Source organism: Saimiri boliviensis, chromosome 2 (assembly GCF_048565385.1).
Source record: "Saimiri boliviensis isolate mSaiBol1 chromosome 2, mSaiBol1.pri, whole genome shotgun sequence".
Classification (NCBI taxonomy): domain Eukaryota; kingdom Metazoa; phylum Chordata; class Mammalia; order Primates; family Cebidae; genus Saimiri; species Saimiri boliviensis.
This window is the reverse complement of record NC_133450.1, coordinates 3,374,029-3,391,392: the sequence shown is the minus strand read 5'-3', so window position 1 is coordinate 3,391,392 and position 17,364 is coordinate 3,374,029. Positions and strand designations below refer to the sequence as shown.

General features: G+C 41.5%; 1 protein-coding gene across 3 annotated transcripts in view; it reads right to left on the bottom strand.

Annotated features, from left to right (window-relative positions):
- Positions 1-17,364, bottom strand: part of SIN3A (SIN3 transcription regulator family member A) — an 89,277-nt gene that overhangs the window by 46,065 nt on the left and 25,848 nt on the right. For all 3 annotated transcript variants that reach the window (XM_010330850.3, XM_074392648.1, XM_003943002.4), the window contains 3 exons: positions 16,129-16,350; positions 7,300-7,476; positions 10-116 (listed from right to left, as the gene is read on the bottom strand). In XM_010330850.3, coding sequence (XP_010329152.1) covers positions 10-116; positions 7,300-7,476; positions 16,129-16,317 — 473 coding nt within the window. In that variant the 5' untranslated portion in view covers positions 16,318-16,350. The remainder of the gene's footprint in view (positions 1-9; positions 117-7,299; positions 7,477-16,128; positions 16,351-17,364) is intronic.

Below are 17,364 nucleotides of genomic sequence, written 5' to 3'. Positions count from 1 at the left end.
ATCTTTTACCTCTGCGATTTAAATTCCTTCATGATATCAAGGAAATCGTTGTAGACCTGAGGCTGACTACCAAATTGCAGTTTCACCTGGTCAAGATAGGACAGTGCATCTTCCACCTGAAGCAGGGATAAATATCAAGGTTATAACAAGAAAATAAGCTAACAATTATAAAAAAAAAAAAAACACAAATTATTTATGCCTAAATATGCTAGCACAGTAAATGAAATAAAAACGTCTTAAACATATACTTAAAAGTTAGTATGGATGCCAATTATAAACTCAAGCTTAACATACTCATAAAATCTGTAGCCTTGTTTGGATAATTTTGAACAGAATGATCAGTGCAGAATAACTGACATATCATTGATTCATTACACAAGCATCTACCAAAATACAACATGCATGGCCCAAAGAGGGTACCAAGGATTCAATGACAAATAATCTGTAGCCCCCTCGTCTATAGACATTTGTTCATATCTAGTTGGGAACCATAACACAGTGGGCAACGTGGTAATCACTCAATGCCTGGAGATGACATGGGAAGGACATGTCTTCCCCACCAAAATAAGTGAGGCCTTCCTAGGAGATAATGTGTAAACTGAGACCTAAAGATGAGTATAAGCTAGCAAAAGTGAAGACCAGTGAAGAAAATCAAAGAAAGCAGCATGGGCAAAATCCTAGACAGGATACCATATGAGGTATTTGAAATCTGAAAAGAGTCTGGTTCGGCTGGAGGATCTATAGTGAAGAGTACTGGAAGGAAGAGTAACAAGAGATGAGACAAAAAAAAGTATCTACATTCTGAAAGGACTTGTGAATCTTGTGAAAAAGCAATTTACATTTTTATCATCTGCATTTTTGTGTACTCAATTTGACTTCAGTGTTTTGAGAAAAAAATTGGCAGAGGAGCAGAAAAGATTGAAAGAAGGTAGGAAGACCAGTTATGCTACAGGAATAACTAGACAACTCATGTGGAAACAGTGGCTTGAATTATAGTACTGGCCCAGAACAACAGAGAAGTGCACAGATAAAAAGCTTTTTGGCCAGCAGAAGTAACAGGATTGGGGAACTGAATGAATACCGGAGCTAAGGGAGAGCCAGCATTCAAAAGTGATCCACCACAGAGCAGTGTGAGGAAGAAGGGGTGAGAGTGACTCCCGGACTGATCAAAGCCAGCACACGCTACACCCCGCACCCAGTGCTTACATCCCGCTGCATCAACGCCAAGAGAAAGCCTGAAGGGGATGCTGAAGGAGATGGAGACAAGGTGAAGAATGAACCAGAGAACATCCGCAAGGTTGTCTGCTAAACCTGATCCTTCAAAGCCCTAGCCCAACCCTAAAAAGGCCCCGCACAAAGAGAGAAGAGGTACCCAAAGAGAAAAAAGAAAATGCTGACACTGACAGGGAGGGAAATAACCTTGCAGAAAATGGAGATGCCAAAACAGACCAGGCACAGAAAGCTGAAGGTGCTGGAGAAGCCAAGTGAAATGTGTGCATTTTTGGTAACTGCACTTCTGGTAACTGGAAAGTTTGAACTATAATTATGAAGTGTGTAAATTTTGAAATACCATTGTTTAAATCAAGCTTTATAAAAATGCAGAGTTTTGCTTTTTTTTTTTTTTTTTTTTTTTTGAGATGGAGTTTTGCTCGTTACCCAGGCTGGAGTGCAATGGCGCGATCTCGGCTCACCGCAACCTCCACCTCCTGGGTTCAAACAATTCTCCTGCCTCAGCCTCCTGAGTAGCTGGGACTACAGGCACGTGCCACCATGCCCACCCAGCTAATTTTTTGTATTTTTAGTAGAGACGGGGTTTCACCATGTTGACCAGGATGGTCTCGATCTATGGGCCTCGTGATTCACCCGCCTCGGCCTCCCAAAGTGCTGGGATTACAGGCGTGAGCCACCGCGCCCGGCCTAGGAGTTTTGCTTTTTTTTAAATGCCATGTTGTTAGCACACAGAACATTGCATTGGTGTTTTGGAGGGAAGGATCACAGGTCACTAACAGTGTGTCTTTGAAGCTGGATTGATGTGGGGAAAACATCTTTCCCTTCTAGTTTTGAGAGACTTCCTCTTGGCTTACAGAAGAGATTCCCTAATTTTATTTATTTATTATTTTTGAGAAAGAGTTTTGCTCTTGTTGCCCAGGCTGGAGTGCAGTGGCGTGATGTCAGCTAAATGTAACCTCTGCCTCCCGGGTTCAAGTGACTTTCTTGCCTCAGCCTCCCAAGTAGCTGGGATTACAGGCGCCTGTCATCACACCTAGCTAAGTTTTGTATTTTTCGTAGAGATAGCGTCCCGAAGTCCTGGGATTATAGGTGTGGGCCACCACACCTGGCCTGGATTCCCTGACTTTTGACACACATGGCCACCTTGGCACAAACACCTTGTGGGAGGGAAAACCAAATTCATTTTTATGTCCTGTTCTCCCTTCCCACCTTCAGCATAGACTTAACTCTCTTATGCTCAGATGTCTATTTGGACCTAACCCCCAATAACTGGTTACCAGTGTGTCAGGCAATCAAACTTTCCAGTGATGCCACTGAGATGGCAGCCCTCAAAAGAGCAGTGGTTCCTTTTCCAGACTGTGGATCTTCAGATAAATCCTGCCATTTTCATTTTACTTCCTGAAATCAGGGTCGGCTCATGACAAGTTGTTAAACAAGGTGCTAAATGTGAAATGTCAACTTTCACTCTAAACTTGCCCTGTTCAGAGCATCACATGAAGACTTCATTGAGTTTTATAGTGGATTTTTGTTTTTTTGGTAGCTCATTGTTAAGGATTGTCTGTCCATGTCCTGCCTGAAATACCATGATTGTGTGTGGAAAGTACTTTAATAAAGTTTGACACCCAAAGGAAATGCCCACTAGGTGTTTCCTATATACTCTGAGATGAATAAGGTTTTTTTGGTGGTTTAATTGAAGTCTAAATGTTTCAAATTATACAAAATATCAGGCATAAGAAATCTCAGAAATAAACATTTGATGTGATATAAGCCACTCTTTCTCTTTTGTTTGAGACAGAGTCTCACTTTGTCTCCCAGGCTGGAGTGCAATGGAACAATCTTGACTCACTGCAACTTCTGCCTCCTGGGTTGTTCTCCCATCTCAGCCTCCCGAGTAGCTGGGATTACAGGTGCATGTCACCTCATACGGCTATTTTTTTTGTATTTTTAGTAGAGATGGGGTTTCACCCTGTTGGGCAGGCTAGTCTTGAACTCCTGACCTCAAGTGATCTGCCCGCCTCAGCCTCCCAAAGTGCTGGGATTACAGGTGTAATCCCAGCCAGCACCTTAATTTTAGACTTCCCAGCCCCTGGAACATCTCTAGAACTGTGAGAAATAAACTTTTATTATTTAGAAAGAGATTACTCAGTCTCACTAATGGATTAAGACAAATAGCTCTTTTGAGAGTTCTTCAGACTTCCATTATGGCCTTCCATTATGGCCTTCCATTATGGCCATGGTTAATCAGTGTTTCAGTGTTGCTAGAAATCAGATGGTTTCAATACCCACTTGTTTGATGGTTAGTTTTTCTATACAAATATCATGATAATTTCTGCTGAAATTCAATGGACTGTTTAATTCATATTCTAAACTTACCATACCGTAATGTTTCATTAATAAATGACCAACTTAAGTGAACACAAAATGCATTAAGTTTGCAAAAGGAACCAAGATTTTGGAAGATATTTAAGAATGGCATGCATCTTTAAGAGTTATCAATAAGACATGGTATAAGGTAACCACTGCAGAGAGGGGAAAAGTACAGAAAACAAAAGAAAGCATTTATGTGTGATACATGTATGTCTGAAAGAAAAAGGTACTGAAAGTCACAGCAAACCACTGTTTAAAAATTAGTTATAGGCTGGGCACAGTGGCTCATGCCTGTAATCCAAGGACTTTTGGAGGCCAAGGAGGGTGGATCCCTTGAGGCCAGGAGTTTGAGAGCGGCCTGGCTAACATGGCAAACCCCATCCCTACTAAAAAAAGAAAAATAATAATAATACCAAAATTAGGCAGGCATGGTGGCGCATGCCTGTAATCCCAGCTATTTGGGAGACTGAGGCACAAAAATCACTTGAACCCAGGCTGGGGAGGTTGCACTGAGTTGAGATTGCACCACTGCACTCCAGCCTGGGCAACAGTGTGAGATTCTGTCTCAAAAAAAAAAGTAAAATAAAAATTAGTTATAGAATAAAAAACCCTGCATGACACTCACATAAGTAAGACACCTACATGCAAGAACAGTGAGGAAATTCTCTCATCACCTAAAGCATAGTCCAACTCTTAAATAAACTCTCTATAAATGCATGTATACAGTTCTAGGAAGCACAACTTTATAAAAAAAAATTTTTTTTTGATATTGTCATTCAGAAGCTACCAATTTAAGGAAGAACTTGCGGAGAGCCTTAGACTCTGCTAATCAAGTTTCTTAGCTCACTTCAACAGGAATTTAGTTTTAAGTTAAGGCCCTGAACCTCCTGAAGTCTACAATCTTGTTGGAGAGAAACACACAAGCAACTGTAAAGAGAACTTGCTAAATATGTACCAAATATCACTGTGGCTGACATTCAATAAATAACTAAATATCACCAATCGTGCCTCAAATTGCTCAAATCCCTTCTTGTCACCACCAATCTATGAAAAACAAACAAACAAAGGACAATGTTGAGGCTTGATATAATGTGTAAGCATTCTCACTGAACATTTCCTTTTTTCTTTTTCTTTTTTTGAGACAGAGTTTCACTCTTGTTGCCCAGACTTGAATGCAGTGCTATGATCTTGGCTCACTGCAACCTCTGCCTCCTGGTTTCAAATGATTCTCCTGCCTCAGCCTCCTGAGTAGCTGGGATTACAAACATGTGCCACCACGCCTGGCTCATTTTGTATTTTTAGTAGAGATGTGATTTCACCATGTTGGTCAGGCTGGTCTTGAACTCCCGACCCCTGGTGATCCACCTGCCTTGGCCTCCCAAAGTGCTGGGATTACAGGTGTCAGCCACCATGCCTAGCTTGAATGTTACCTTACTAGAGAATATAAATGATTTATTGAAGTTGATTTAAATGCCTGTAATGCATTTTATGACTGATCCAAAAATGGCAGGCAATGTGGGAATACTTAGTTAAATTATGTGGAGGTACAAGAAGCATTTACCTCTCCACATTAGAAAGGAAATTCAACAAGTTATTTTATGTAGGAATATAGTCAAGACCTTGTGACTAAAAGAACACAGGAAGAAATCCGAACTCTATCCACGACTCACTCTATGACCCCAAATCCAGAACCCTCCCTTGTCTCCTTGACAGTTTCCATAAAACAAATGAAGCATATTCCACATACTTATACCAAAGACTCCTGTGAGGAAGTTAAAAACTGATGTTGTGCTTTGAGAGTTGATTGAAAAAAGCTATAGAAATAAATGTTTTTGTTAGTTTAATACCAAGTTTATAAGCTATTTTGCAACATTAAAGTGTAACCACTCAATATATAGTGTTAATAGAGAATTAAAGCACTTGAAACCAAGTTTAAAAAAATACGTATTTTCAGGAGTTAGTAAAGTGCTACTCCCACAGCAAAAATACGTTTTGGTACACAGCCATCACTTTACAAGAGAGTGAAATTTTTAAAGGAAAATCTTAAAAAATTCCTTATAGACAATATTCCCTATAGACATTTTCCCAAAGACAGAATCCACAGTAAAGCTTCAGGCCTAAAAAATCTGTACTCTCTTTAAAGACCATGCATTAGTCAATAAAGACAATATAGAGAGTACATTTTACAAAATTCCTCTAAATCACTTAGCTTTGCTGTACTTTATAATATTTATGTGGCATTTAATGTCCTTAGGCCAATATTAAACAAGTTCCCAAGAGTCCACACCAATGAGGGCAGGGATCAAGAAGAACTAAATAAGTATCAGGGAAAACAGAAGATAGATCTATTGCTGCATATGGATGTGTCCTTCAAGGGTTTATTGCTCATTCCTGCCTGCAAGCAACTTAAGTAGGCTACTATAACCAAACGAAGATTTAACATCACTTCAGAGTTCCTCCTCCCCATTTATTATTTCCTGAACTCGATTTTATATAAACGTAAAATCAGAAAAATTGAAACCTTAACACTTGCTACAACAATCATACATTTTGAAAAGTAACATTCAAGTGGTCAGAGACACAAGCTTAGCTAAGAACACAAGCTTCACTTCTCCACAGGTGCCTCAAGAATTGCAAAGCACTGGTAACTTACCACACATACTCAGCAGGAAATAAGAAAATACTGGTAATTCATTCACAGTTATATAGTTATCCCCAAACTTTATAAAGATTCCCCACAAAAGGAACATGTGTTTTACTAAGGATGGACCTGATGATGTGAGTCAGTTCAGCTATTCATAAATAGGAATAAAAAGATGAAGGTAATAAAACGTTACAGGCATGAACTGTGCATGCTGGTTCACACCTGTAATCCCAACATTTTAGAAGGCCAAGATAGAAGGATCACTTGAGGCCAGGAGTTTGAGACCAGCCTGGGCAACATAGTGAGACACCATCTCTATAAATTTTTTTTTTAATTAAAAAGAATTTAAAAAGTTTAAACCGTGGCTGGGCACAGCGGCTAACGCCCGTAATCCTACCACTTTGGGAGATCAAGGCGGGTGGATTGCCTGAGTTCAGGAGTTCAAGACCAGCCTGGGGAACACGGTGAAACCCCATCTCTACTAAAAAAAAAAAATACAAAAAATTAGCCAGGCATGGCAGCATGCACCTATAATCCCAACTACTCAGGAAGCTGAGACTGAAGAATGGCTTGAACTTGGAAGGTATGGGTTGCAGTGAGCCAAGATCACGCCATTGCACTCCAGCCTGGGTGACAGAGAGACTCTGTCTCAAAAAAAAAGAAAAGATTCAATAACTGTAAAACATGTTACTGGGCCAATTTACTGTACAAACCTGTAGCCAACTACAAGTGTGCTCAATAAAGAGTTCAAAAGGAAGCAGCCAAAAAATGGATTTTAAGGTTTATTTTGTATGAAAATGGCCCCTCAATCCTGATATCATTTATATGACATGCATTCATACAGTCCACAAACATCTGAGTATATTCTTCTCTGGATCAGGCACTGGTGCCAAGATAGGAAACGTAAGCAAATTTCACAAAGCAAAAACAAGGTAAAACTTGAGATTCAATACCTAGTATCTCAGGTTAAAAGTCATACCACCACAACCGATAAGCTACATCCAATATTTCCTGCTAAAGATAAACTTTTTGACTCAAGAAAAGGAGCCGAATACCACCTTCAGCCTCTGAAACTGCTGCTGTCCCTGCACTGGTGCAACTGGTGGGGCTGGATGAGCATGACTCTGGACCACCTGGCCTCCGTGGGGCTGCACAGCTGTTGGGTGATGATGGCTGCTATGAACTGCTGCTATGGTGGGCCCATGACTGCCGGAGCTCTGTGGCACGGCTGAAACCTGTGGTGAACAAAAAAACAGACAAGAAACTTCAAGGCTTGTACATTCTTCCCCAAATATGTCTAGAGAACTAACACAAATGCACAAAGATAATTAACTGGTAACCCAAATTTCTGCTGGGTGTGACGGCTCACACCTATCTCACCTACATGGGAAGATCACCTGAACTCAGGAGTTCAAGGCTGCAGTGAGCTATGATCATACCATGGCACTCCAGCTTGGACCACAGAGTGAGACTGTGTCTCTAAAAAGAGAAAAGACAGCCTGGGCAACATAGTGAGACAACATCTCCACAAAAAATAAAAAAATTGGCCAGTCGTGGTGACATGCACCTGTGGTCACACCTACTCTAGAGGTAAAGGAGAACTGCTTGAGTCCAGGAGTTCAAGTCTGCAATGAGCTGTGATCACGCCACTGCTCTCTAGCCTGGGTGACAAAGTGAGATCCTATTTCAAAAAAAAAAAAAAGGAAAAGAAAGAAAAAGAAACCCAAACTTTCCACAAAAGGAACTGGTGAAATAATAAATTACAACCCACCCATGTTATATAATACAATTATTTGTAGCTATTAAAAATTGCATAGTTTAGCTGGGCACAGTGGCTCACGCCTATAACCACCACTTTGGGAGGCCAAGGCAGGCAAATCACTTGAGTCCAGGAGCTTAAGACCAGCCTGGCCAACATGAGGAGACCCATCTCTACTAAAAATACCAAAAACATTAGCCGAATGTGGTGACACATATCTGTAATCCCAGCTACGGGGAAGCTGAGGCACGACAATCACTTAAAGCTGGGAGGTGGAACTTGCAGTGAGCTGAGATGGCACCACTGCATTCCAGCCTAGACAAAAAGAGCAAGACTCTGTCTCCAAAAGGAAGGAAGAAAAATTATAGTTTATCTCAAACTATCTGGGGTATAGGTTTTTTCTTAAAATTCCCAATCTATCAAGGACCACAGCTTTTATAAAAATCGAATAAAAATAAATTACTGTGAAAGTGAAATAAAAAATACATAAACTCATAATTTTCTTTTCTTTCTTTCTTTTTTTTTTTTTTTTGAGATGGAGTTTCACTCTTGTTACCCAGGCTGGAGTGCAATGGCGCGATCTCGGCTCACCGCAACCTCCGTCTCTTGGGTTCAGACAATTCTGCCTCAGCCTCCTGAGTAGCTGGGATTACAGGAACGCGCCACCATGCCCAGCAAATTTTTTGTATTTTTAGTAGAGACGGGGTTTCACCATGTTGACGAGGATGGTCTCGATCTCTTGACCTCGTGATCCACCCGCCTCGGCCTCCCAAAGTGCTGGGATTACAGGCTTGAGCCACCGCGCCCGGCCCTTTTTTTTTTTTTTTTTAATTGAGATGGGGTCCTACCCTCTCACCCAGGCTGGAGTGCATGGTACAATTATGGCTGACTGCAGCCTCGACCTCCCCAGGTTCAAATGATCCTCCCACCCCAGCCTTCTGAGCAGCTGGGACTACAGGCACATACCACCATGCCTGGTTAAATGTACTTTTTGTAGAAACAGGGTTTCATCATGTTACCCAGGGTGGTCTCAAACTCTTGGGCATGCAGTTCACCTGCCTTGGTCCCTCACAGTGCCGGGTACAGGCATAAGCCACTGTGTAACTTTCATTACTGGATTTTAAAAATAAAAAGTAATGTCCAATTGCTAGAATTGTTTCCAAACACTCTGAATTTCTATGCTTAAGTAATTAAAGACTAGAAACAAAGGATACAGATTATCATTTGTAAGCCACACTTTCAACAGCAGTGATACAGATGAATATATTTTAACCTGAAAAAAATGTCCATAATCCACAAGTTGAATGTATTCGTGTACTGTATATTGACTTAAACTTTTAAATAATTTTTTTAAGCACATTACACCGGGTGACAGAGCAAGACCCTGTCTCAAATAAATAAATGAATAAATAAAAGCACATTACAAAGCAGTATGATAAAAAGATTTTAAACCCTAGACAACTGATACTTAACAAAATGTTGCATGTAATCTTGTGGCTACAAAATTAAAGATGATTTTTATTTTGTTTCTTTCTATTTTTATAGTGTTTTTAGTAGAGATATGGTTTCACCATGTTGGTCAGGCTGGTCTCGAACTCCTGACCTCAAATGATTCATCTGCTCTGGACTCCAAAGTGCTGGGATTACAAGTGTGAGCCACTACGCCTGGCCTATTTTATTTTGCTTATCTTAGTTTGCTACAAGCGTTATATCTAATATAAAATATTTTTTTATCCAAATTGTTGGTGGTTTGGCCTCAAACAAATGTCTTTTTTTTTTTTTTTTTTTTTTTTTTTTTTTTTGTGAGACGGAGTTTCGCTCTTGTTACCCAGGCTGGAGTGCAATGGTGCGATCTCGGCTCACCGCAACCTCCGCCCCCTGGGTTCAGGCAATTCTCCTGCCTCAGCCTCCTGAGTAGCTGGGATTACAGGCATGCGCCACCATGCCCAGCTAATTTTTTTTTTAGTAGAGATGGGGTTTCACCATGTTGACCAGGATGGTCTCGATCTCTTGACCTTGTGATCCGCCCGCCTTGGCCTCCCAAAGTGCTGGGATTACAGGCTTGAGCCACCGCGCCCGGCCACAAATGTCTTTTCTATTCCTTTATCTCAATTTTTTTCTTAAGTCTGAGGAAATAAAAGCCACACCCACCTTCCTTCTATATCTATTGCAAGAAATGCTACAAAAAATTTCAGAGCTTTTTTTCCCCCCTTTTTCAGACCTGTTGATCACTATGGAAAACAACAATCTGTTCAAATAACAATCTGTCCAAATGCCCAAGTGCCCCATTCCCAAAATAAGGAGACTAAATAACATGAAACTTTCTTTCTCTAAGCAATGTTAAATTTTACACCACAATTTAAGAGAGAATAAAACTGTTTTCAAATCCTTATAACAATTATCCTGAAGGGAGACGAAGAAATGAGGGAGAGGGAGAAACTGAGCGACTATGCATAAATCTACAGAAACAATGCAAGGCATATTAAAAGAAACTATTTAGACAATTCTAAAAGCTCTAATATACCTCAAGATGGGCTATTATTCTGAGTTTCTATATTCCAGCATGTATACAGGGTTTATAGGCTTTTACAAAACTGACTTGGAGTTTTAGATGGTTAGTTTTATACAAGCACATACAGTCTCCACACGGAAAAAATGTAATTATCTCACATGTAGGAAATAGTCATTAACCTGTCTGGATAATTAAAGTAATCACCCAAGGAAAAACAACTTTTTTTCCTTCCAAGTCCTAAAAAATGCCATCTGTTAGTAGTCTTCTGAGCCCTGCCCCAGCCCCACAGGAAGGCATTCGAATGCTTCAAGGGGACCCCTGAGGAAGACTGACACCTAAGGAATGACCATTTCCTACTTCAACTGCATTTCCCTATTTGTATTTTTATACTAAATTACTAGAAATGGAATTGTCAGATCAAAAAGTAACAAAAGAATCTGACACAAACTGCCAAATCACTCTCAAATAAGATTACCTCAGTTTATACTCCCAGTACCAGCCACACCTTTTTAAGGTCACTAACAAGTGAGGTTGAAGGCCTCTCCAGACCAGCTATACGTTTAAGTAATAAAACATCCACTATATGTTAAATAAAAAGAGTAAACAGCAGAACAGTATGTACTGTACGATCCAAATTGTACCCTAAAAAAGTGGAAAGGCCAGCCACAGTGGCTCATGCCTGTAATCCCAGCACTCCGGGAGGCCAAGGCAGGCAGATCACTTGAGTCTAGGAGTTCTAAACCAGCCTGGGCAACATGGTGAAATGCTCTCTCTACAAAATACACAAAAATTAGCCAGGTATGGTGGCGTGGGAGGACTGCTTGAGCCCAGAAGGTGAAGGTTGCAGTGAGCCAGGATCATGCCATGGCATTCCAGCCTGTGCAAGAGTGTGACATTGTCTCAAAAAAAAAAAAAAAAAAAAAAAAAAAGTGAATTTAGATAGCTATATAGGTTGATACAGATAACAAAACTGGATGCCCAAGAAATTCACCAGTGGGAGAAAATCCAAGGGGTAAGAGAGAAAAAGTGACTTTCTATCCTTTCTTTTATTTTTATTTTTATTTTTGAGACGGAGTTTCACTCTTGTTACCCAGGCTGGAGTGCAATGGTGCGATCTCAGCTCACCCCAACCTCCGCCTCCTGGGTTCAGGCAATTCTCCTGCCTCAACCTCCTGAGTAGCTGGGATTATAGGCACTCACCAACATGCCCCGCTAATTTTTTGTATTTTTAGTAGAGACGGGGTTTCACCATGTTGACCAGGATGGTCTTGATCTCTTGACCTCGTGATCCACCCGCCTCGGCCTCCCAAAGTGCTGGGATTACAGGCTTGAGCCACCGCGCCCGGCCTGTCCTTTCTTTTAAAAAAAACACTTAAGTATGGCCAGGTGCAGTGGTTCACATCTGTAATACCAGCACTTTGGGAGGCCAAGGTGGGCAGATCACTTGAAACCAGGAGTTCAAACCCAGCCTGGCCAACATGGCAAAACCCCATCTCTATTAAAAATACAAAAATTAGGCTGGGCACGGTGGCTCACGCCTGTAATCCCAGCACTTTGGGAGGCCGAGGTGGCGGGATCATGAGGTCAGGAGTTCGAGACCAGCCTGACCAACATGGCGAAACCCCGTCTCTACTAAAAATACAAAAAAAAAATTAACCAGGCATGGTGGTGGGCGCCTGTAATCCCAGCTACTCAGGAGGCTGAGGCAGGAGAATCACCTGAACCTGGGAGGCAGAGGTTGCAGTGAGCCATAGAGTGAGATTCCATGTCAAAAAAAAAAAACAAAAATTAGCTGGGCGTAGTGGCATGCACCTGTAATCTCAGCTACTTGAGAGGCTGAGATGCAAGAGTCACTTGAACCTGGGAGGCAGACGTTGTAGTGAGCCAAACTTGTGCCACTGCACTCCAGTCCAGGCAACAGAGCAAGACTCCATCTCAAAAAATAAAGTAAGGCCGGGTGCAGTGGCTCATGCCCATAATTCTAGCACTTTGGAAGGTAGAGGCAGGCAGATTACCTGAGGTCAGGAGTTCGAGACCAGCCTGGTCAGGAGTTTGAGACCAGACTGGCCAGCATGGTGAAACCCTGTCTCTACTAAAAATACAAAAATTAGCTGGGTATGGTGGTGCCTGTAATCCCAGCTACTTGGGAGGCTGAGGCAGGAGAATCGCTTCAACCCAGGAGGTGGAGGCTGCAGTGAGCTGAGATCACACCACTGCATTCCAACCTGGGCAACAGACCAAGATCCTATCTTAAAAAATAAAGTAAAATAAAATAAAATAGGCCAGACACCGTGGCTCACGCCTGTAATCCCAACACTTTGGGAGGCCAAGAGGGGCAGATGACCTGAAGTCAGGAGTTCGAGACCAGCCTGACCAACATGGTGAAACCCCACCTCTATTAAAAATACAAAAAATTAGCCAGGTGTGGCAGCGGGCACCTGTAATCCCAGCTACTTGGGAGGCTGAAGCAGGAGAATCGCTTGAATCTGGGAGGTGGAGGCTGCAGTGAACCGAGATTGTACCACAGCCTGGGAGGTAAGAGCAAAACTCCGTCCCAAAAAAATAAAAATAAAAATGAAATAATTTGGGCCGGGCGCGGTGGCTCAAGCCTGTAATCCCAGCACTTTGGGAGGCCGAGGCGGGTGGATCACGAGGTCGAGAGATCGAGACCATCCTGGTCAACATGGTGAAACCCCGCCTCTACTAAAAAATACAAAAGATTAGCTGGGCATGGTGGCGCTTGCCTGTAATCCCAGCTACTCAGGAAGCTGAGGCAGGAGAATTGCTTGAACCCAGGAGGCGGAGGTTGCGGTGAGCCGAGATCATGCCATTGCACTCCAGCCTGGGTAACAAGAGCGAAACTCTGTCTCAAAAAAAAAAAAAAAAAAAAAAAAAAAAGAAATAATTTTTAAAAACCAAAGTGATATATTACTTTTGTAATAAAAATGGGCAAAACCCAAATTCTTTACTTCTACAAAACAGAGTAAAAGAAGAATGATAGGTGTTGGTCAGGACATAGAGTAACAGAAATATGCAATGCTTGGGGGAATTTAAAGTGGTATACCTTCTAAAAGCAATTTGGCAGTACTCACTAACGATACATATACCCTGTGCCCCAGCAATCCCTTTCATAGGTACTTGAGAAACTCCTCTATGTCCTCAGACCTGCTGACTGGTTTGCAACAGGATAAGGAGTTTGCACCATAATGTAAACCAGCTATGGCTGACCATTGAAAAACATGGGTTTTGTTTTCTTTTTAAAGAGACAGGGTCTTGCACTGTAGTATGAACTATAGTGGCTTGATCATAGCTTACTGCAGCCTTGACTTCTTGGGCTTGAGCAATCCTCTCACCTCAGTCTCCCAGGTAGTTAGGACTACAGATGCACACCACCATGCCGGGCTAGTTTTTTGTTTTTATTTTTCTAATTAATTAATTAATTAATTCTTTCTTTCTTTTTCAGACAAGTTCACACTGTCACCCATGCTGGGGGTGTGGTAGCAAATTCACTGCAGCCTTCCAAGAAGCTAGGCACACAAGTGTGCACCACTATGTCCTGCTAATCTTTGTTTATTTTTAGGAGACAGAGGGTCTTGCTTATGCTGCCCAGGCTGGTCTCTAACTCCTGGGCTCAGAAAATCCTCATGCTTCCAACTTCCCCAAGTGTTGGGATGATGGGTGCGAGCCACCGCACCCAGCAACAACACAAGTTCACTTATACGTGAATTTTCTCCCACCTCTGACACCCGTGAGATGGCCAGACTAATCCTTCATCTTCCTCCTCCCTCCTCCTCAGCCTACTCAACGTGAAGACAAGGATGAAGATCTTTATGATGATCTATTTCCACTTAATGAATAGTAGATATATTTTCTCTTACTTATGATTTTCTTAATATTTTCTTTCCTTTAGATTATTGTAAGAATACAGTATATGACAAATATACAGAAGACATGCTAACCAACCATTTATGTTATCGGTAAAGCTTCTGGTCAACAATAGGCTATTTGTATTTAAATTCTGGGGGAGTCAAAAATTATATAAGGGCTGGATGCAGTAGCTCAGACTTGTAATCTCAGCTCTTTGGGAGGCTGACCGGGGGGGATAACTTGGGGCCAAGATTTAGGACCACCCTGGGCAATACAGCAAGACCTCATCTCTACAAAAATCTTAAAAATTAGCCAGGCATGATGGTGGGCACCTGTAGTCCCAGCTACTAGGGAGGCTGGGGCATGGGAGGACTGCTTGAGCCTAAGAGTTTGAAGCTGCAGTGAGCCATGATCATACCACTGCATTCCACCAGGGGCCACGGAACAAGACCCTATCTCTTAGAGAAAAAAAAAAAGAAAGAAAGAAAGAAAGAAAAAAGTTATACATGTATTTTTGACTGCATGGGGTTGGGGGCGGGGGGTCAGTGCATCAATCCTCACACTATCCAAGAGTCAGCCATATTTCTCTATAATGATGTTTAATTCAGCTGCCTTTTATTTTACTTCTTAAAATTAAAATTACTTTTTGCTGCCCTTCAATGATTTTTAAAAAATAAACAGCAAAACTCTCTTAGTAAGTGTGATGATTTAAATTCTGGCACGAGCTTCTTATTTTGTCATTAATTGCCACCGAGTGCACTAAGAGAACATGAGAATGTTCATGGCGGCACCTCTGTAAAAGCAAAAACCTGAAAATGGCCCAGTAGTCCAACAGTAGAACCGACAAATAAATTGAGTACATGCATCTAATTCATACCAGAGTAAAAATAATGTTATCACAGCTATCTATAAAAATATGGAGTTTAAAAAATAAAGTGCAGCCGGGCGTGGCGGCTCACGCCTGTAATCCCAGCACTTTGGGAGGCCGAGGCGGGTGGATCACGAGGTCAAGAGATCGAGACCATCCTCGTCAACATGGTGAAACCCGTCTCTACTAAAAATACAAAAAAAAAATTAGCTGGGCATGGTGGCGCGTGCCTATAATCCCAGCTACTCAGGAGGCTGAGGCAGGAGAATTGCCGGAACCCAGGAGGCGGAGGTTGCGGTGAGCCGAGATCGCGCCATTGCACTCCAGCCTGGGCAACAAGAGCAAAACTTTGTCTCAAAAAAAAAAAAAAAAAAAAAAAGAAAGTGCAAAGAAGAAAATGTTTCCATTTATATGAAAGTTCAAAAATACCAAAACTAAACAATTATGTTAGAGTTTGTTTTTTTTTTTTTTTTTTTTGAGACGGAGTTTCACCCAGGCTGGAGTGCAATGGCGCGATCTCGGCTCACCGCAACCTCCGCCTTCTGGGTTCTGGCAATTCTCCTGCCTCAGCCTCCTGAGTAGCTGGGACTACAGGCACGCGCCACCATGCCCAGCTAATTTTTTGTATTTTTAGTAGAGACGGGGTTTCACCACATTGACCAGGATGGTCTCGATCTCTCGACCTCGTGATCCACTCGCCTCAGCCTCCCAAAGTGCTGGGATTACAGGCTTGAGCCACCGCGCCCGGCCAAATTTTTTTTTTTAACCTTACACATACTCCACAATTTTTTAATATCTAATTCAGCATTTAAAAATGTTTTCTAATTGTCTAAAATTATTCCTCCCCCCTCATTCTAGTCCCTTGGTTGGCTCCAGCTTACCTGGTAGCTGGGTGTTACAGAGTACTGAATTCCCGTGGCTGACTGCATGGTCTCTGACACTGCTTCATACACAGGAGGGGCGGGGGCAAGCACCCGGTGCTGATGAGGAAAAGCCTCTGTGCTGCCAGGGATCCGACGCTGCTGGGTTGCATACACCGGTGACTCCTGGTCATCCAAACGCCGCTTCATTCTGCGCTCATGCTCAGGGATGCACTATAAAACCTGCAGAAACCAAAAGCAATAGCATGCAAGTCAATTCTCACTCCAGTGTGATGGATGCAACTTAGGGAGTCACCCAAGTTTAGTATAAGCTTGATTCCCAGAACTGATACTCTATTTCATCTTCGTGATGAAGTTTAAGTGCATGTGTGCATAAACACCCCCCAACACATTGTGAACAAGTTATAACTGAAAAAGACAAACATTTACATAACAGTTTTAATTAATTTGGTACTGTGAAGTTGAAAAATAGGCTCCAATTTAAAATATAAACACAACCTTTTTTCCCTTTATTCTCTAATTTTTTCCTCAAATGCTATCATTCCTAATATTTATTATATATCCACATGCTGCAAAAATATTCAAGTGCTTCTTCTTAAATCCTCTCAAGACCTACTATTATAATTGTGGTCTAATTTAAAATTTGTTTTAACAATTAAAATGGTATCATGGAAAGAACACCGTGCCAGGAATAGAAGACAAAAGATTCTAGACTTGCCAATTTAAGAAGCTATGTACATTTCAACAAGTTCCTCATTCTTTGTGAATTTCAGTTTCTCCAACTATAAAATAAGAAAGTTAGAACAGATCACTCCTAAGTTTTCTTCTGGTTCTAGCAGTTATAAGATGAAATTCTCTTAGCTTAATACTACTTCTGTGGGAGGCAATTTCCTTCCTGCAGGACACAAAGAGTCTACGAACATTTGGCCTAGGAATCTACTTGGGTCTTAAGATCTTTTCCACATCAGTATCATCAACACAAGCATAACACACCATCAATGAGAAAGAATGTACCAGCCATCCAACGAAAAAAGGCCCCACCACTTTTCCAGTCCCCAAAAATCTCTTAAATAAGACACCACTGCTGTGGAAAGAAGAAAAAATTACAGTAATAATGGGAGATTTGGCAAGCCACGCCCTCATCTGAAGTAAAGCTCTTTTTGTAAGCTAAAAAAAAAAAAAAATCTTCACCTAATTTATAAGTTTACCCAACATTTCTTTTTTTTTTTTTTGTCT